Source organism: Typopeltis vanoorti, chromosome 21, assembly GCF_054136105.1.
Source record: "Typopeltis vanoorti isolate ZY-2024b chromosome 21, IOZ_Tvanoo_1.0, whole genome shotgun sequence".
NCBI lineage: Eukaryota > Metazoa > Arthropoda > Arachnida > Uropygi > Thelyphonidae > Typopeltis > Typopeltis vanoorti.
In genome coordinates, this window is record NC_143569.1 from 41,323,220 (window position 1) to 41,344,940 (window position 21,721).

At 35.1% G+C, this 21,721-nt stretch overlaps 1 protein-coding gene across 1 annotated transcript in view; it reads left to right on the forward strand.

Annotated features, from left to right (window-relative positions):
• Positions 1 to 21,721, forward strand: part of LOC150094769 (acetylcholinesterase-like) — a 146,505-nt gene that overhangs the window by 98,917 nt on the left and 25,867 nt on the right. The window contains exon 3 of the mRNA XM_090411617.1: positions 13,231 to 13,406. Coding sequence (XP_090267743.1) covers positions 13,231 to 13,406 — 176 coding nt within the window. The remainder of the gene's footprint in view (positions 1 to 13,230; positions 13,407 to 21,721) is intronic.

Below are 21,721 nucleotides of genomic sequence, written 5' to 3' on the forward strand. Positions count from 1 at the left end.
GATTTTCTGAACCCCAAATGCGACAATTTTGTCGATTAACGAAGCCATCAAGATGAAAATCAGCCTCATCGCTGAAGATGATTTTGTTCGAAAAATAAGCATCCACTTGTTGTTGTTCCATAATCCATTCAACGAACTCTCTTCGCTGTGTGTGGTCAGTAGGCTTCAGTTCTTGAGTCAATTGAACTTTGTAAGCATAAAGATGCAAATCTTTCGTGAGAATACGCTGTAGAGAGCTTCTCGAAATGCCCAATTCAAGACCACGGTGCCGAATTGATGTTCCTGGACTCTCAGCAACACTCTCACGAACTGCTTCGATGTTTTCTGTTGAACGACTTGTTGAAGGACGGCCAGAGTGTATAAGATCACTAATTGATCCAGTTTCCTTGAATTTTTTAATTAATCTTTTTACAGTTGATGAAGTTAAATCACTATTCCGACCATATTTTGTTCGAAAATTGCGAACTGTAGCTGCCAAACCTTCATTATTTTTAAAATATTGCTCAACAATGAAAATGCGTTGTAGCGCTCCATTTTTAATAACCCTGAACTGTCAGCTGTCTTTTTTTTCTCGTTGGCAACACTTTACCGCACAAATGGCGCTAAATTTAAATCTTGCGTGAATTTTGGGACACCCTTTATATGTCCAAACCACCTATCCCTTCTAATTTTGATCGATTTAATTAGAGTTCTTGTTTCGTTTATCTCTCTCAGGACTTGTTGGTTTGATTTTTTTTTCCGTCCATTTTATTTTGTTCATGCGGCGCCAGCACCACATTTCAAAATCACAGCAGTTATGTTTTATTTAAAATAATATCGAACACCGAGACAGCAACTGCTTCGTTAAGAGTGAGCCATATTCTTGCCAAACATAAGAAACCCTTTAGCGATGGTGCAATTTGTAAAAAAACATTTCTTGAAGCAGCTGAATCGTTGTTTTGTAATTTTGAAAATAAATCAGAAATAGTTGCTGCTTTCAACGAAATACAGTTGCAAAACGAGTAGAAGAAATAAATTCGAATCTAAAAGAGCAACTAATGCAGGATGTTAAGGATTGTCAGTTGGCCAATCTACTGATGCTGTTGACATCGCTCAAACTCGTTGCAGAGTAGAATAAGTAATGATGGTTCATCAGGAAGTTCAAAATCAAATGTTTATTTTAATCAGTGTGATCAAAAAACTGCAATATTCTTTTAAGCATTATAACTAATTAATATTACGATAATGATAATAATATATTAATAATAATAAATAATATTACGATAACTTTTCCTTTGTCTAAACATAAATTAGAAATCTTATACCTTATACTCCAATTTTGAAAAAGGTAGATCGCAGGTATATCTGTAATGTCGATCTTATGCAAACATTCGTTGACACCCCTGACCTATAGCGTAAGTACTCAGTAGAGGGTCGTAGCGAAGTACCCGAAAAAGAAATAAAGACGATTATCGTCTTTATTTCTTTCATTTTTTTTTTCTCATACCTTGTGTTCACTTCAATTCTTTATTTAAAAAAAAAAAAAAATCTGTTCTAGAGAACAAATATGGAACTTTTTAAACCACTTCAGGCCTCCAATAAGCGGTGTGTGTGTGGGGGGGGGAGGTGATCTTAATAGGTTTATAAAAATCATCTAACACCTAACGATTATGTTACAACCATTCACGCCAATAGTGGGATTCGAATGCAATATTTGTCCGTCTGTACGGTATAGCTCCGTTCTCTCCAGGTGGATATCAATGAAATTAGATTCTTATTGAAATTTGAGGACGTATCTAAATTTTAGATTTAATCCGTTTGGTTTTAGTGAAAAAGGGGCAAAACCATTTACAATGATACAAAATTATATTTGATGGTAAACAGATTTTATTATCTTCCGCATCAAGTCCAATTATTACTAAAGGATATAAAGAAAGTGTTTTATTGAATTATATGGTTCATAATGGCTTAAAAGGAAAAGGTAAGAGGTGGGTTATATGCAGATTAGCTGTGAAAAAAATTAAAAGGAAAGTAAACGGAGAAAGACAAGGGATATATGTTAAAAAGTTAAGCTAGAACTGAAGGAGTTGTTTAAAAAAACTACGTCGTTTCTCTTTGTAGTCGTCAGATCTGGAAATAAGCAAAAATAAATAAATAAATAAAGGATTGGATTACCTGTTCCTTTAATTCGATAGTTGTAATTACACGGTTATTAGACAAAAACTTGGAGGGATTTCTTGTGGATCCGTTTTGATGAATATCATTCGTCAGTGGTTCTAAATGGGATACAAATCGTGCGCACACCTGATGTGTAGGGTTTGTTGTTGTTCTTTCCTTGTTGTCAGGGTTTTCATACGGAATTTGTTGCAAGCAAATGTTCCAGTTTTTGGTATGCATCTGGTTACATCGCAAAATCTCTTTGTGATGCGTTTTTTTTTTTTTTTTTTTTTTTTTTTTTTTTTTTATTTGGAGGCGATTTTTGTTTCTGCAATGTGGGTGGAAAGGCAGACTAAGAGTGCCTGAAGTATTCAATGACAGAAAAAGGAATGTCCTGCGAGTTGGATAAGTTATATCACATCATATCCTTCTCTTCAACTCATTCTGTAGATGGAACCTCGCAACAAGATGGGTTGTGACCTGCTCGATATGAAATCTCTTAATGTGTATTTGGTGTAGAAGACGAAATTTTCAGTATTATGAAGTGTGTGTTGTAACTGCATGTGAGAGAAAAATCCATATTTTAGTTTTAAGACATCATGTGGTTTCAGTGGACTGTTTCAGATTTTGTGTATGTGTAGAGTTTTGAGTAGTCTCTCCTACAAAGTTTAAAGGTGAGCAATGCTATTTCGTATTTGGATGAAACGATTGTGAACAGTTCTGTTTTTTTTTAACACAAATTAGGAATTTTGGCGTTGTCAAAACTGTCGTATTTGTTCAGAAGGTGTCTGATGGCTGAATTTGTACCAATAACGAAGACATGGAGATATCGACGTGCCATGGATTATAGGAATACTAGGAAGAGATAGATGCGCTACATCTGAAACATCTCACTCCCACTGGTACTTCAAAGACATGTCGGTAAATTGGCCGTTGAAGGTAAAGCAGTTTCCTAAAGTAACATTTTGAAAATAGCTCAAGTGTATCATTATGAATCAATTTGATGCTTTGTTAGGTTTAGGAGGAGATGTATAATCTTGAAAGCGGTCTGAATCCCACAGTAGTTGTAGACAGAGAATATAGCGGTGCTAGGACGTGGTCTGTATGGAACTGATTGATTTTTAAGTGCATTATCGAGGTGATGTGTTTTATAGAGAATTTGATATAACCGAGTAGACGAAGCTGATTCATGACCAGAATTTTTGGATAAGATGATGGCTGTTTCTTGGAAGGAAGTAATGGGATTTATGGGTCTAACAGGCTTCAGGAGATGTGTTCGATATTGTTTTATAAATCTTGAATGATTGTGGTTAGTAATTTCGCACATGGTGATATCATAGATAACGTTGAAATATATATATATATTTTTTTTCTTTTTTTTTTCTTTGCGTTAGATTTTTTTCCCAGTTGGAAACAACGGTGATGTTGGATTTTACAAATTTAGATGCCCCGGATTTACAATGGCTAACAATTCAGAGTTTGTAATGCTAGTTTGTATTGTATGTTGAGAGGCTTCGTAAATTTTTGTAGAAAAAAAAAGATCTTTGTGTGGCACATTCTGAAGCTTGCCTTCATTTTCAGAGATAGCCTCGTATGGGAAACGAGCGAGATGGTATCTTTGCTAGGAATATGAATTAAGGTGATAGAAAAGTTTTGTTGTGGATGCTGACGACACCTGTGGAGGGGAGAAATTTTGGCGATTATTACGGTTTTCAGGTGGCTGGTTAGATTTATTCTTAGAATATTTTGGATGTCCAGACACGTAGAGACAGGAACACGTCCAGACTTGTTCCTGTCTCTACCTCGTCTGAAAAAAATGACAGTCTTTCTCTCTCTAGTTTACTGTCTTCCGTCTGTTATATTTTTCTTTCGTTGCTTCTTGTTCTTTTTTTAATTTCAACTTTTCTCTTATTTCCTTCTTTCTCTCTGTGCTTTTCTTGTTGTTTTTTTTCCCTCCACGTTTACCTTCCTTCTCTCTTTAAACTTTCCTTTATTTGTACTTGTTTATCTTATTCTTTGTTTTTCTTCTTTCTCTTTTGTTTATTTTCTTCCTTCTTTTTTTTTCTCCTTTTCTTTTTCTTCTTTCTTTCTTTCTCTTTTTCTCTTCTTCTTACCTCCGTCTGCGACATTATCCTCGCCTCTCCTTCATGGAACTGCTAGACGCCGAACGAGCCGCCCAATTCTCAGCATTTCCCTTCGATCATTCAATGTTTTCCCCCCCCTACCCCCCACGTCATCCGACAAGGTTTGTTAAACACAGTTTGTACTGCTCACTCCGTTCTCTTTGGGGACAGGCGACGCTAATCCAATTACTCTTGTTTGCTGAGCAGGCTGCGTTCTCCATCCTGCCCGCACCTGCCCAATTACCAAGGGATGGCAAGGTCAACCGCAACTGTCGTAGGTTCTAGCTTCGTGACTAGAATGACGGGACCGATAACGCAACGTCGTTTCCCCCCTCCCTCTACCGTACAACGTACACGATATTTGCCGCTAGCTATCCGTATAACTGTCTTCTGAAATAGTAATGGAAGCACAAATCCCAAAATAGAATCTTTCTGTTTTTAGATTTTTCCAAAGAAAATCTAATTGGAGTCGGGCGAATGAGGCAGAACTTCGCTTTCAATCTGTTAGGCGCCTTTCTCATGCAAAGAGATGTCCTGCAATGATCCATTGCTGTTTCGTTGTTATGTTGTCATGTAATGTTTGGGAATCGTGGCTCGCCTGTTAGTTCTGATGGCAATTACGTGTTCAATGTCAATGTTGCTGACGTCCTCCATTAGCTGATGTCAGTAATATCGTATTTAGCGACACCTGAAATCCCTAAACATTTCAAGGAGGAGAAATGATCGATCTTTCTCTCATTACCACATTTTAAAAATAATTTGTCTTCCTAGTCCAACTATAACTCTTATATGTTGTTTGGTAACATTCGTTGTAAACAATGACTTGGAGTACCTTTTAACATTAAATATTTATGCGATACTAACAGTCTACATCATGATGAGGTCCATCTAGTTCTTTTCTATAAAGTATGGAAACATTAATGAAATTCCTAAAAGAATCGGCAAACGTCTCTGTAAATTTGGCATCCGCGATTCTCTTTGGTTGGAAAGAACTGAGTTCAAATCAAATGTACGAACTCGCGAAACATTTCAGTTTTTTTTTTTTTTTAACTGAAGATAAATAACCCATCTCACATGGATGATTTTTCTCTCATAAAATTTGGTTTTTATATTTCTACAAGACTACTGGCCTGAGAACACTGAACAGACAAAACGTAATTCCCCTCGTAAGCTTTAGTTGTTTTGGCGTATTTCCAAACAGACAAAATCTTCTCCTAGCATAAGCGTTTTCTCACAAGTTAATAGTAATCTGCATTTTCTTCTAATAGTAAATTTCAAGTATTTGAGAGAGAGAGAGAAAGAAAGAAATGTTTTGGAATGTGTTTGAATGAAATGATGAACCAGGAATAAAGTCCTTCCAATGGTCTCTCTCCTTAAAAAAATTGCTCGACCTTTGTGCCCAGTACCGAGTACGTTGGCTTCTTTAGGGTGTAGTTAGTTGAATTAACACAGGCGAAACAGGTATACCATACAAAACATACTTCAAGAAGGTATGTATATAAGGTAATAAAAGCGAAATGTGTGCTATTCTTTTTTTTTTTTTCATCTTTCGTCGATACACAGTTCGTAATTGCAATTAGTAAAAGGCATACACAAATGAGAGTTCAAGAATATTACGTCTTATAATAAGCAGTCAACTGAATGTGACAGAACCTCCGTAGCTCAGTCGATATAGACGAAGCCCTTTGGTCAGAAAGACATGGGTTCGGTTCCCGTCCGTGACGTGAGGAATCTTTATCTGGTCACTTTCGATTAAGGCGAGTTAGCCGGTCTCAGACGGAGTGTTTTTAGCCCGGAAACTCGGGTTTTTCGTCCCTCGGAACAGACAAACCGGCCAGGAGAACACACACACACACACACTCGGCCTGGTTGGCCGAGCGGTTAGCTTATCCGCTCTCCACACAAAAGGCTGCGGGTTCGAATCCCGTCATGGGCATGGATGTTTTGTGATTGGCTGTGGAAATACTGGTGGTGGCGGCGGGCGGTAGATGACGTTGTGTATTGAGTGGTGGAGACAGAGAGAGAGAGAGAGAGGTAGAGTAGGTGTCCTCCCTCGATGAGTCTTTGGACTCCCTGGAGGTTTCACGTAATAATAATAATAACAACCAACAGCTTCATGTTGGTTTTATAAGATGGTGCCGTATTATCCTTATGGATTCACGGCCGCTTATCATGCGCTAATTAATTAACTGAATTTGACTACGAATATTTATGCAAACTATTTGTCAAGTAGTCATCCTGATATTTAGGCATCTATACTTGTCAGAAAATGCCATAATGTCCGTCTCTGACCTACAAATGCCACTCTTCCGGGGAGACTTTCCACTAAATAGCTGTGAGTACTTTCAAGAAACTTGGACATCATAATCTTGCCTTCAACCATCCTTTTTTCCACCAAAGGTGACAGGACTGCGCTCGAGACTCTGCTGGCTAACCTAACATTTGCACTCCAATTTTGTTAATTCATGGCTCAACAGCAACAATTTGCATATGGTGTATTATCATTAACACTCATCAGGATCGTTTCCACAGAAATGCCTCGCTGCAGACAACAAAAAATTTCTAAAATATAACTTTCGATGTCCATCTGTTTTTTTTTTTTTTTCTTTTTTTTTTTTTTTCTGGCAGTACAGTACGACAAAGGATTCTGAAACCAGACGCAACACTACCACACATACCGGACAGGCCAATCTACTCAGATAAATATTGTTCTCCTGGCATCCAAACATTTCCATCTGATGTGTTGTGTGTGTGTGTGTGTGTGTGTGTGTGTGCGCGCGCGCCTACCTACCAGTGAGCTATTCCGTACCACAGCTTTCCAACGTACTACTGTTCAATTAGTGTGAACTCCGAAATTTGTACTTCGAGCACAGTCGTTGTTTTGATCTAACGCATCAACCCGTTTATGAACACAGACGCTGTTAAATACAGTTGAAGCAATGTTCAACTGTATTTAACAGTTGAAAGTAATATTGATCGACGCTGTATTCCAGAAAAAAAAAGGATGTTTTAATATTTTTTGCGATATGGTGTATAATTAACCTGTTGACATTGAACTATAGTTATATATATATATATATATATATATATATATATATTTTTTTTTTTTTTTTTTTTTGAAAATACATAGTATTCCAGTTGTTAATAATCACATGTAATTTTATATTTTCATTTTGTCTCTATTATCTGACATTGTCTACCCATAGACTTGCAAAAATATGTATATATGCATCTCAAAGCAATGGAATCGCATATGCCCAAACTATGACGTATATAGTGAAAATTTAGTTCCTGCAACTTTAAATAGCTATTTTATATGCGCACAATGTTCACATTACTAAGTTTTGTATGGAATGTATGATTGAATGTAATAAATTTTGATTTTCCAGATATATGTATAGAATTATTATTCAGATACATGCGTTTCATTCGCTTATAGTCCGTGCGGTTAGCCTCGTGGCTTTGCGCTTCGCAAACATATGCCTGCGGTAGGAGTGTCCCAGGTTCGATTCCCGTCGAAGACTGAGGAATTTGAGGATCTTCTTTAGCCGGTCTTAGGCGTGGACAGCCGGTTTTTTTCCGCCAGTTTATCTGGCGTTTTTTATCCTGCAAGCAGGCAAACCAGCCCCGTGAACACACGCGGATCTACAGCCATAAATACCTAACCCCCCCATGAGGGGGCTCAACTCTCCCCAATAGGGACGGGGGGGAAAAAGGGAAGAAACTCCATACGAATAAATAAAATAAATTCGGTTATATATACAGCATTTGGCTCATTCAAAATCAGCCTTGTGTTTTAGATTTTGCTATGACGCGAACTTTTACGCAGGCCGAGAGTTATTATTTTTTTTTCCATTTCCAAGGCATCCCCGAAATACAACATGCAGAGCCACAGAAATTTTCCTACTGGAGAAAGTCTTATGCAAGGTTCATATTATTGATAATACGTATTTTATGAATTCAATAAATAGACGTCATTATTCGTAATTATTCTTTGTTCAAACTGCTTATTATAGGACTTGTTTTGAAAGAGATTAACATGTTAAAAATTTCATCGGTCTGTGTGTTTGCAGAGCATTTTTTAAAATGGAAATATGGAATTGAATAACAAGGATCATTTACGTGATTTTCGATGAAACCTGTTCTGAGACTATCGACCAGGAAGGCTACAATGTCAACATATACTCTTCATTGGTGGATGCATCGGGATCATTACACATATTTAGATGTATAACGATCCTGATGCAGTAAAGATTTAACTCATTGTTTCATTATTTAGTTTTATTTGGCCTTGTATCTACTCAATCTTTCGGTGGAGGAGGTTAAATCCTTTTGTGAATGAAATAAATTCAGTTAGAACAACAAATCTTTCTCAGGCCTCATCAACTATGTGGGCTTGGCTTGCTAAATTCTCGTTTACTAGTTTTCATTTCTTTTCTTTCTTTTTTTTTTTTTACTTATGAACAAGAAAGACAGAACAACAGCCTTATTACATAAAACCTGGATCATACTAATTTTCATATGAAAACTTTTAAAAGAATATTTTTAAAAGCATTAATACCTCGTTTAGTATTTAGTATCTGCAAACCATTACGCTTTGGACAATTCATAGGGAATTCCTAATGCGTTTGGCAAGTTCATTTACTTGTGTGTGTGTAGGGGGGGGGGTGAAATTTCTATGCTCTGCACCTTACACTTCTCAAAATGAAGTACGCTTACAACTGAAGAAATAAATTCAGTTAGAACATCGATACAACTGAATTCGCACGGTTCTAAATTTCGTTTATTGGCAGATTGATGCCACAATGTTTCCATAGTAACCTACGTTTTTCGCAGTTAGCAGCCGAGCGGCTATATCTGTACTACTATTTCTTAATTTGGTATTCGAAAATAAAATAAAACACATTTTTTTTTTTTTTTTTTTTTTTTTTTTTTTTTTGGATGTAGTAGAAAATGTAATCGGAGATATTTTAGGTCTTTCTATTTCCTAATAACGAAATAGTATAACATACTACAGAAGTGTTTTAAATACATATATAAAACAATGGCTAACATTTTTAAAAAGGCGTTATTGGCAAGTAATCTTTATTTAATCAATGATTTAAATGTTATAAATCTTTCGATAAAGTGGATTCGTTGTGTTATCACCAACCTCTTCAAGGATAACACAACGAATGTAAAGTAGCTAAATGAGTTTGGGTCATTTACGATTACGAACAAAGCAACTTAGGCTAGAGTCGATTTGTGTTGTCTGTTACTATTCTGATCGGTTTGCCTATTTGGTAGGATGGATAACCTAATTTCCTAGGAGGAAAAATCCTTGTCAGTAACAGCTAAATGATTTCTATAAAAACGATTAACTTAACACGGAATCGTAGATTTTAAATTTACATTATTCGTTCTCTATAACCTTAGCTGATCATAAGTGTCGTAAAAATTGTCTTTCTCTCCCTCATAAACTATCAAATATCCAGAAAATTTCAATATTTCGGTATATCGTAGTTGTAAGTCAACTACGATAAAGTCAGTAAGCAGTAGAATAAAACTGCCCGTAAGTTTCGATAAAAGGGAAATCACCAGATCAATAAAATGGGAAGTTATCAGAGAAAATATGGGACGGATTTAGGCTATTGTTTTATGGTAAGGGATGAATTTAATTTTATTTATTATTTTACTTATCATATTCTTTTCAGAATTTCGGTATTGTAATTCTAAAAAAAAAAAATAATTCACAATAAGATTTCCTTTAGGAAGCGGTATCGTGTCTATGAATAACTGTTGCATATCAGTTCATATTATGTGTATACGTCTCTCTCTCGGGTCGAAAATGATTAGTCACAACGCCTCTGAACATCCTGCTGTGTTCTATAATAGACAAATACAAATACCATAAGTCTCCCACGTTGTTTTTTTGTTCATATCATCGACACTTGTAATCTCCATTGTAATGTCCGATACTTGTAAAAATCATTTAAAAAAATACTTTTATTATTATAAAATTTTAAAAATGCTTTAAAAACTTGTTCGAAATATGATTAATTAATCAGTATTTCTACAGAAAATTTTATTTCGTATTATTCTATGTGGAGTACCTAATTCTAATGTTTAAATATTTTTTTTTTGCTGTGCAAACTTTCTAAAATCTGTCGTAGCGCCATCTTACGTCATGTATGTTAATACGGCTCTTGAAAAATAGTTTTTTTTTTTTTTTTTTTTTTCATATGAATTCATTTTCAATAGAAATGTTCTTGCCAAATCGCCATATCATTTAATACCGATAATCGATTAATAAAATTAATAACTTGTGACCTTCAGGATCTTGAAATACAAGTTAAATACTAGTATTATGCAAAGAAGATTCAATCACATTTAGATTTATATAACAACATATTCTTTTGTCCTATTAAATTTGATCCAGTTTAAATATGACAATTTTGAAAACTGAGTCTTGCATAAAAACTTTATCGATAAGAAATTTTAAATGTTTTATACCAGTAATTTCTTTTTTTTTTTAAATATTGTATTGGAATATGGATACTTACAAAGTTTAGATATATGAGATGTGAAAAAATGTTGAATTAGCACAAATATAAAGTTTTAAAAAGTAAATGTTGAGTTCATCTTAAAAATTTATTTTTGTTATATATTATAAACATAATGAAAGTTGAATTTCATTTTTTTTTTTTGTTTCAGACCACAAGTTTATTGAAACACCTTTTTATTTTTTAAAATCATATGTAATAAAAATCCCTGATGACATCCAAATGTACGCCATACCCCGTGTGGTGGTCGGGATAAGAATAGCCCCCCTGTAGTCCATGCATGTCGTACGAGGCGACTAAAATGGGTACCCAGGGAGAGTAATGGATGGTAATTCTGTAGCCAATGAAGTTTTAACTGAGGCTCGGCTATTGCTGTTACCCTCCTGCCAAGATCGAAGCTTATAGCTCAATAATATCCTATCCATACATTTTCTTCTACAGACAACGGGGAATATGTAAAGCATTCTTGCGTCACCCATCTAGCAAAAAAAAAAAAAAGAAGCTTTTATGCTCATTTCAAATGTCCAATGTCCTATGTTTTTTTTTTCCCTCAAACAGTATTTTGTAGCAAAACTCTTTAACTAAAACTCTTGATTTCCAGATAGCAGCGGTTCCCGTTCTTATTTTTAAATTACTTGGTGCAGAATTAGATAACATATTATCTACTTCTTTCATAATCTAATAATCGTTATGGACAACACTTGTTTGAAACAAAAAATCTTAAAACTAACCAGCAGTATAACTCTTGTCTCACCAGAGCGACTGTGGAGAGAACTATCTAGTCTCTCACAAACGGTCCTTTAATCTTGCAACATGGATCGAATTTACAATCCCATATATAAAATAATGTATTTTGTTTTATATCTAGACTTGCAACTCACCCTATCATTGAAAGCTTAATTTTTTTTACCTTTCTGATTTTCATTTTCAAATAGACGCTGATATGCACAGATTTTTCGTCAACTATTTAGATATATAAATCCACATATATTTCAGAAACTACAGTTGCGTTCTGTTAATTTTATGGTTTCTTTCTACTTAAAGCAAACTGGGTTTTTTTTTAAGGAGAGCTTACTCCGTTATCTCATATTGGTCATGCGTCTCCCATACTTTAATCCTACAGGAACGAAGATTATCAAACGTTCGAATAAGAGAACATCTTGATATAAAATATCAATATATAAAATATATTGTTTTAAAAAAAATCCTCTAATAGGAATTGAGTACAAATGATTGTCTGAACTATTCCAGCCCTTTTAAGTGGTCTTAAACATCGCGTCATTGCTGGTTATGTATTCCATGCTGACAAAAGGATTTAAAACATCCCAACAGAAGTGCACAGGATGCAAAGAGTACACACATGATGTCGATAGATGTGTACATTAAGAAGACATCAATAAATCCATATTCAGTTTCGAATGAAAATGGCAGCTAAATGATCTCGAACACAACTTAGAGTAGATGATCAGCGACGGTTTTGAATGCTTAAACTGCGAAAACTAGACACTGGATGATTTTGAGTGAAACATTTTGATGTGATCGATCTTCATCGGATTGAAGCATTTCGATTTGGTATTAGCCTGGCGAACAGTACGAGATTACTGCATTATCCTATCCTAAGTGCAATGCAGTGCTTTTTATGTGAATCCTAGTCAATAAATGCTTTTAGTACCGAAGGTGGACTAAGATCAAACAATCTAGGAACTTGTAGGATCTTGATCAGATCTCAGCATTGTTCGTAAAACTGAAGACAGTTCTGAGGGAAGAATGCTTGTTTCAATTTTCCACAAAACATGTCAGAAGTATTCAGAAAATTTACCACGTGGATTAAAATCTGTGATACAGGCCAAAGGTGTGCTTACATTTTATTACAAAGGAATGTTTTGGTCGTTGCTTGTAGTTCTTGGGTGTTCTAATACCTTTAGCAACAGTGTATAATATTGTCTACCTTTTTGGACTCGAACGCTTCAGTATTTCCATGACCACAGTAAGTTCTGCTTGCGTCTACCAAGTGGCCTGAGAGTCATCAGTACATCGAAATGTAATAGAAAAGTAGTCAATAGTGATGGACGATAATAGTCAGTGTATGTGCTGCTGACAGCGGAAACGTGTCACATGACTTCATCGAAAATAAAATAGATTCTAGAGTGAGATAAGCGATATTTTAGCTCGCGTTAAATCTACTGAAGCTTTCTATAACAAAATACCAATTCTTCTTTTACGAAAATGTTCAAATGGAATATTTTTGGAATGGATGTGATCAAAAGAACTTATACGCCAAAATTATCCTGAAACTCATGAAAGATTCTGGCACAGAATATTTATATTTTGAGTGAAGAGCTGTTTAAGTCTCCAATGGGCTTTTACTAGTTCGCGATAATAACGAATGCCATAACAATAACCATATTTTACTTTGTCTTTCTTTATAGGAATCCAAGCCTTAATGAAAACGGTGAATGGGAATCGATCTACTGGCCTGTACACACCCCTTATGGCCGCGAGTACTTAACGCTGGCTGTCAACTCGAGCGTCATTGGTCGCGGCCCACGTGCTAAGCAATGTGCCTTCTGGCAGCAGTACCTACCTCAGTTGGTCCAAAGTACAGGTAAGTACAGCATCTTATATTTATTAGCATATTAAGAATGATAGAAGTGTTGCCTAAGTGCCTTCAGAACGGATGATGGTATTTAGAATAATGCGCTATGGCTCCTTTAATTTTCCATTAATAGTGAGAATGATCCAAGTCTTTAATAGGAATTCTGAAAACTTTTGAGTGGAATCCCTTCCATATTTACTCTTTAGGAGGCGAATGACTACACCATCATACTAATAGTGCTTAGTGACAACCCATTCTTGCGATTTATTGCTGTCCATTCCGCCTGTGTTGAGGACATAGTAAGCCATCGAGATAATGCACGCTGACGTACAGTGGCTTAATGGATTTAGTTTGACCAGTTTGCCTTTTTTATGTAGATCCCACAGACGAAAGCTTTTTTTAACCCCTACAGAACATTCGTACCGTGGATGGGCTAAGGCGTTTTTTGATTTATCTTATTTTTATTTATTTTTTACATATTTCGGAAACGGCTCCAGAAATCAAACACGGAACTTTTTTAAGCCACTTCAGGTCTCCAATACGCAGGAAGGTACTCTCAGAATGAAGAACTTCATCTCTCGTCTAAGACCTGCCAGCCAACGAATCTATTGAATCAGTGTATTTATTATTTAACATGTTTAAATTAAAATGACACGATTAATCCGAGCCAAACTAAGATTGCGATGTGCATTTTTTTATTCTCCCCCTTCCTCTGTCGTCGTTTCTTTATATTTCTGCTTTTCGAGATCAACCTTCATCTTTGCCTGTATATAAAGCAATAAAACAAAACTTCATTAAGAGTAACTGAAACAGGGAATAACAATGCAAACTTATCGAATATCAGATTAATCATTGAAAGACAGTCCTCCTGCAGTTCCGTCTAATAATGCAATCTTGAAATACCATCCCGTTTCCTATTGTCTAGTGTTCGCCGACGCTTTCCTCATCTGTAGTTTGCCTCCGGGAATCATCAAACAAACTTTCTGACGTATACATCTTGAAGAGCAGCTTGTAGCTTTTATCCTTTGTTATTTGTGAAGTCCTCCACATGTTCAAACGCTAAGAGGACAGGATAAGCTTTTCTCTGAGGCAAAAGTAGTTTGGCTTGATTGGTGACGAAGCAATTCTTTTCTTGACGTGTGTTATTCACAAAGAGCTCATAGTTTCCTAGCACACTTGTTTCTGCGAATGTCATCCCACCACTTCAGATATCGCATCCGGAAAGAGACTATCTCGAATATCTCTACAAGTGCAAAGGAGATCTTTTGATATTAATCCGAAGAGAGAGACAAGAAGGAACATTCTATCTTTCAAAAGACGCGATTTCTGCTGATTCATATCCTTAGAGAGAAAGAAAAAGAAAGAGCCACTAAATCACTCGGCACTATTACAAGAGAGAGAGATTAATTGTATGGTATTGAGATAGTCAATATTTCTTAGGAGTCTTACTTTAACTTATGGATCTTAAAATACTCTGAGAAAAAAAAAAGTATTAGATTGTATTAATAATAATTCTGCTTATATAATAAAAATATAAGAAGTGGGAAATTTAGGTTACGATTATCTGATAGTCCAACCTATGAAAGATTTTATTAGTTCACGAATATGCTGAAGACTGATTTAAAAAACTATATACAGCCACCCAAACCATCTGAGATATGAACTGCCTTTACTGTATGTAAATTTTAACGCTAAGAGACAAGTACTAAACTTATCGGCCAGGCGCCAAATTGTCTATTTTGCTTAACTGCCAATTTTCGTCGGATACTCTATCCTCCAACCACATGTGAATGCCACAATATTCAATCACTTTTCTTGCCTCCAAGCCCGAAAAGGATTGGACTCCGGTAATCTAAGAGCTTACTCAACATGTTATAATAGCGTCTAAAACATACACGATATTTTTGTATACGTAACAAATATGTGATCAGTCTATGCTATTCAGTACTTTTTTTATAAAGTTAAAATTAAAACCAAAGAAATGAATTCGGAGAAAACACAGTTTTAATACTAAAAATTAATTCCATATACAAAGAGCAGTTAAGATTTTTTTTTTAAAGTTCACAAACTTTTGAGAGTGCAATTCCTATATAATCCACTTGAAAACTTTATTTATACATGTAGAAAAAGTATAGAATTTTATTCAATATGTTTTATTCTACTCTGTAAGCCGTATAAGTATCTATAAATACATCTGGTACACATGTTTCCTTAAAACAATTGACTACTTGGTAGCTGTCCGTATCATTTATGCCTAAAGCCAACCAATGGTATCAGAGTAACAGTTCTGTTGAATCAATGTTCTATTGGAATTCTGTAAGCAGCAAGTTCATTTTCAGCACGGTTTTGTGTAGATGATTCATATTCTTTTATCACTTTCTTGACAGTTCTCTTCTTTCTCAGGAATTTCATATAATCAGTTTTAATATCATTTATATCAACGAAAATCATAAGGTTATTAAAGAATCCTCTGTGCATAGGGCTTTTTTTTTTTTTGTCGCAATGTACCTGCTGTCAAAGTTCATTTCTGTTTCTCCGGACAAGATAAATATTTCGTTAATGCATTCTGAATTCTTCACTTCCACGAGCCAATGCAAAGATATTCCAGACAGCAGATATTAATGTGTAAAAATATTTGCAAATCAGAAAACGTCAAAAATAAAATGGATAACTTACGATTGATTTTAAAAGAAGTCAAAGTGATGGCATATTTAACTATCCATTTTTATCCTTCGGAAATGTCAACGCAATTACCAAGAAGCCATTACGCAAGAATAGCTTATGTTTAATTCAAAACTAATATTTAATTTGCAAATTTACTTAACTATGTTCATTCTAAGTTTCTTTTGGAATCACTGACTGCATTTCTGATAAGTGCAGTTAGCATTAACATTAGTTGAAAAGCTAAAAGACAAATTACAGAGAGAGGCTAGAAAATTTCAAATAGAAACACCTTTTTTTTTCATTATATTATTGTAAGTTCTATTATTATATCATAAGTTCTCCGACGGCTGTTGTGACTGTCGATCTGTGTTCACGAGGTTGGTTTGCCCGTTCTGTGGGACGAAAAACCTAGGTTCCAGCAGAAAACCCACCCACTGTAGAAGACCTGTGTTGAGAAATATAATTGACCTACGGAGGATCTCTAATATAGCTATAATTCTATCTTCAAACGTATCTGAATTATAACACTAATAAGATTTTTTGAATCAAACCTTGGGTATTTGCATCATATACTGTATTTCAATAGTCTCATCGCAAGAAAAAACTGTAGAAACAGTTCTGTTATCCCATATTAAAATTTATTTCATTAATATTAATACTGCCACTGTGCTTCTTACAAAATAACTATATGATGCTAATATTCTGATAATTATTGCTAACCTTTTTGCCTATATAGGACACATTAATGGAAATATCAAAAGCTTTGTGAAACCTCACATATATAAGTTTATATATAATAAATCTTTATGATAAATAAAGGTTTATAATAAAGAAATAGATAAATACCTATTTTCACAGCACCTTTACTACTAATTGCGAAACACTAAATAAAATATCAAAAAAATTGTGACGCCCTTTATAAAAAAACATAAAATAATACATAATGGGACATTCGGGTTGGAAAACACTAGATGAATAAATATAAATTGGAATCCAGTTACCCCTGTGTATGTCGCACTATTGGATAACATCCATGCCATGCAGGAAGTTAAATATTTCATTTTATATATGGTATTCGAATTTCAAATTACATAAATAAAAGGAACCAAACTTGAAAATTCTGAATTGTCATGCTCTATAAGAATAATAATATAATAAAAACACTTCATCTTTTTCAGTTTGTTTTACTACATCAGCATTATACTTCACAACATTCAAATGCAAGAGAGGGGGAAAATTCCTAAAAAAAGTATATTAAAAAATGGAAGATTCATTTCATTGTATTCAAGAGTTCCATAAATAGTATTTTCGCTCAAGGCAGGTGCAGCTAACTTAATTATATCTGTCAGGGTTTTTTAACTCTCTTTATAAAGCGTAAAAATCTAAAATGTCATAAGAAATGGAGAAAACAAATTTCTTGCTTTTTGAAGTCGCTGGTTTTATTCAGTAAGCAAAATAAATGGTTTCTTTCAAACTGCATATCATTGTTCTAACCAGCGTGCCAACTTCGTGTCTGAAGGTATATTTGTCATCCGTTTGAAAAAAATAAAAAATAACTATGTGGAAAATGAAATTCAGAATAGTGAACAGACAAGATGGAAGAATTTTCTCAGACACCGACGTGAAACGTTGCCAAAGACTCTCATTAATTACCATAATTTAAAAGTCGTTACGTTTGCCTAAAGTGGTTGTCAGCGATGGGGCCTCTTTAAGAGCTAATAATTTAAACCTCGCTGACATCTTCTGTGCACCAGGTCACACCCATACTAATGGACGTGCAAGTAATCTAATTGTCGTTTGTACTGATCTTTACCTGACACCAAGACTTAGTGTGAAAAATAGCTTCTCGAGAACTTGTTAAGGAAGCACCTGGTTTAGTTTGGGAACATTTTTCAGTTTTTTCTTTTAATTTTTGTTTTTCATTCGAATGGCACACTTTTTTATCAACAGTCAGAGAAGTGACTTTTATAGAACGGACGTTTTTCATATATTTCTTGCTGTTGCGATTTCTCTCTCTATCATATTAGACCTGCACGCCAAAACCTAACAGGTAATCGCTTAAAAATTAAAGACGGAAATTTATAAATAGGACATTAGACTAACCGTCTGTTGTCCTAAAAGGCTAGGTTGGAATATTATGAGCATCATTAATTTCTCAGATAATCTTCAGTATCAAAGATTGTATATTCCGATTTTTTTTTCATATTTTTCTAGTAGGTGGCGACACTGCACAGTCTGTTGTGGCATTCCAAAGATAACTTTTCTGACCGTATCAAGGCTAGATGAACAACGGTCAGACCGAATGATGTTTATGTACAGAATCCCGTAGGGATAAATATTTGTTTAAACATCAGCAGATTAATACTGATAATGTGACAAATTTTTGTTCCGACTTCATCCTCTACAGATAATGCTGCTATTTTAAGAAGCGAGTGAGCAATAATCAAGGTTATTGATGGTCATTGATTTTCGGAATAGTTTACCATTTCATCCATGACTACTTGCCTCATATAAAAGAAGCAGCAATAAAAATAATAAAAAAAACTTAATACAGGTCAATTGGCTATGAGCGTAATTTTTAAATTAAAATATCGGCAGTGCTATCAGCGAAATGGGAAAAATCTTTTATTATACGTATGCCAGAGAAGATGATGTTGAATGCAACATTACATTCGCGGAATGAGGAAAATGCAAATTATGTTACTTCATGAATAGTGGGTAACATTTTGCGATCGAGGCATTTGTCTCATCATTCTTCATAAGACAAATAACTAAAGTTTCGGAGTTTATATTGAGAAATAGCTACTGCTCTTTCATTTGTTCTTATTTGACAAAAGGTGAGTTAGCGAGTCTCATACGGTGGTAGAGTTTTATTCCTCCCGGAAACTCCAGTTTTTCATCCTTCAAAACAAGCAAACTGATCCTTCACCATATATCATATCTATCTCATCATCTCGTATCCACAACAAACTCGAGCAATATTTTTCGTTTTAGTGTACTATTCTTTTATTGGAAAAAATATATACCAAAGTAATTTTGCAATATATTCTATGTAAGGTAAGGTAGATTCTTGGAAGATTTCTTTGTAAACCACACTAAAAAAAAATCCCATCACAATCCACAAATCGCATTATTTGACAGAACCGGAAATCCTTTAAGTACGAATGATGTACGGCGAAATACCAAAGCTGCGTTTGGTGTTGGTGTGCCAACGGAAAACCAAACATTTCTTACTCCTATCTTTATCTATATCCATGAACTTCGTCATAGAACAATTTCTTCCTAGATTCCATATAACGAGCGCCACTTCCTCGCCTACTGGCATCATCTGGAACTACCTTGCATAATTCTTTATTACAGTCTGCCTAGCACACTTTAAGTATGATCATGTCTATTGATTATAACCTAATGTAATTTAGCTATAAAAATTGAACCTGTCTGCTTATTTTTTCTGTCTTTTGTATTCTGTGCATCATAAAACTATTGCCATGTATCAGTAGATAAGACATATTCGTTCTCTTTTAATGTCCCTCAGATCTTAAATTCTGGATCTTTTACAGTTTTTCTTATGCTTTAAAATAGTTAAACTAAAGATTTTAACTAAATCCACTGTTAAAAAGTGAGACTAATAAAACACTGAAGTATTAATATTTTCCTAATAATCATGTCGAGTTCAGATAACCTTTGATGGATCGAATCAAACAGTACCACCACAGTTAATATTTTCTACCTTTGTTTTCGCTTCGTTCACTGGTACGATAGTATATGCGTGAAAATAGTCATCATCAATCACTTGGTTTCCCCCCCCCCCTCCCCTGCTCTTAAGCAAGTAGCGGTACTTTGACCGAAATATCCGGCACGTACAAATGCAAGCGTTTCTCCCTCTGTTGCATCCCAGATCTAATGTTTTATTCATTACTTCGACGGAAAAATGGAAGCTCTTTCGCAATATGTAAGGCACTCGTATTGAGAGCATCTCTCGTTACCTTTACTCTTTCTCATCTGCATCCTGATCTAATAAGATCAAGGAAAAGAGGAAAGAGAGAGAGAATAGAAAAGTGGAAATCGGTACGATAAATGTTACTATCATCTGCTGTTTTCTGTGGAAGAAATAACAAAAGATACTAATATATTCCCATGTAGGACATATTCTTTAAAAGAAACACATGTGAAATATACGATAAACCTCTGCAGAATATTTTTTTTTCAAATATTTCAATTTGAAAAGTATTCGAGTGGGAGATTGCTATGCATGCAGACCGGAAAGTGGGAAATTGGTGACTAAATTAGCATATTACAAATTGGCGAAATGTTTTCTTTTATCGGCTAAGGTTTTCTCCTTTGCATGCTCCTCCACGCAGAGTTTGTAATACTATGTACCCTTCAGCGAGCTATCTGCTTCCATCACTGCATTCTTCGTGACTCTTATACTTACTGGAACTTCTACCAAGGACATTATTCCCCCACGTGTAAAATACTCAAATAACTTTGATCAAGTTCATTATGTCTGTTTAAATTATACATATTTGGTCATAAAATACTTAAAATACTTAAAAAGCGAGACTTTTTGTGGTTATGAGACCATATTTAATTAATACATATATTAGTATAATCCCGCCTACTAGTTTCGCTAGCGACTGTCTAGCTTTGTCAAGGCCCGAACGGCGCACACAAAAAATATGAGAGAATACAGAAGCGTTGCTAACTGTTAGGCAGTTAAGTTTGAACATATGCGTGCATGTGTTGAGAAGCTTCAGTCAGTATCAAGGATACGTATTGTATGCACACGCGTTGCATGATTTTTCGCGTATTGTAGTTCCGTTAAACTGAGTGAGTTGGTTAAGTTTTTTCCATATATCTTTCAGCATGGCACCCTGATTTCTGTTGAGGTTGTTACCCGTTCTTAATACCACTGCCGCTTCCTTGAAAATTCTGTAACCGTAATCATCATCTAAATACGGCATAGAGCTATTTTCCCAGTCAATTGCATGGTTGGAAGTAGAAACGTGATGTGCTAAGCCCGAGGAGACTGTCCTGTTGTGATTGACATCCCCAACATGCTCCTTCTGTCTGATTTCCAGGCTTCTTGAAGTTTGCCCAATATATGAAAGACCGCAAGTACATGGAATTCTATAAACACCTGGATATTTGAAAAATGGTACACTGTCTTTAGGAGATCTTAATACTTGTCTGATGGTGGTAGTTGGCTTCAGTCAGTATCCATGATACTGACTGAAGCTTCTCAACACATGCATGCATTGTCACGCATATGTTCAAACTTAACTGCCTAACAGTAGCAACGTTTCTGTATTCTCTCATATTTTCTTGTGTACGAGCCTTGACAAAGCTAGATAGTCGCTAGCGAAACTAGTAGGCGGGATTATACTAATATATGTATTAATTAAATATGGTATCATAACCACAAAAAGTCTCGTTTTTCAAGTTCATTATATTACAAAGAACACGATTACAACTTTAGTGATTTTAAAAAATAATTAATCGAAAATATATTTTGGAAAGGCTAAGTTAGGCTAGTAGCTAACGTATCCGCTTTCCAACCAACGGTTGCTGGTTCCAATTCTGTTTTGGACATGGATGTTTGTGAATGTCTTTTAGGTTGGAGGTAAATTTCATCGTTTGGTGTGAGACCACCGCCCTGT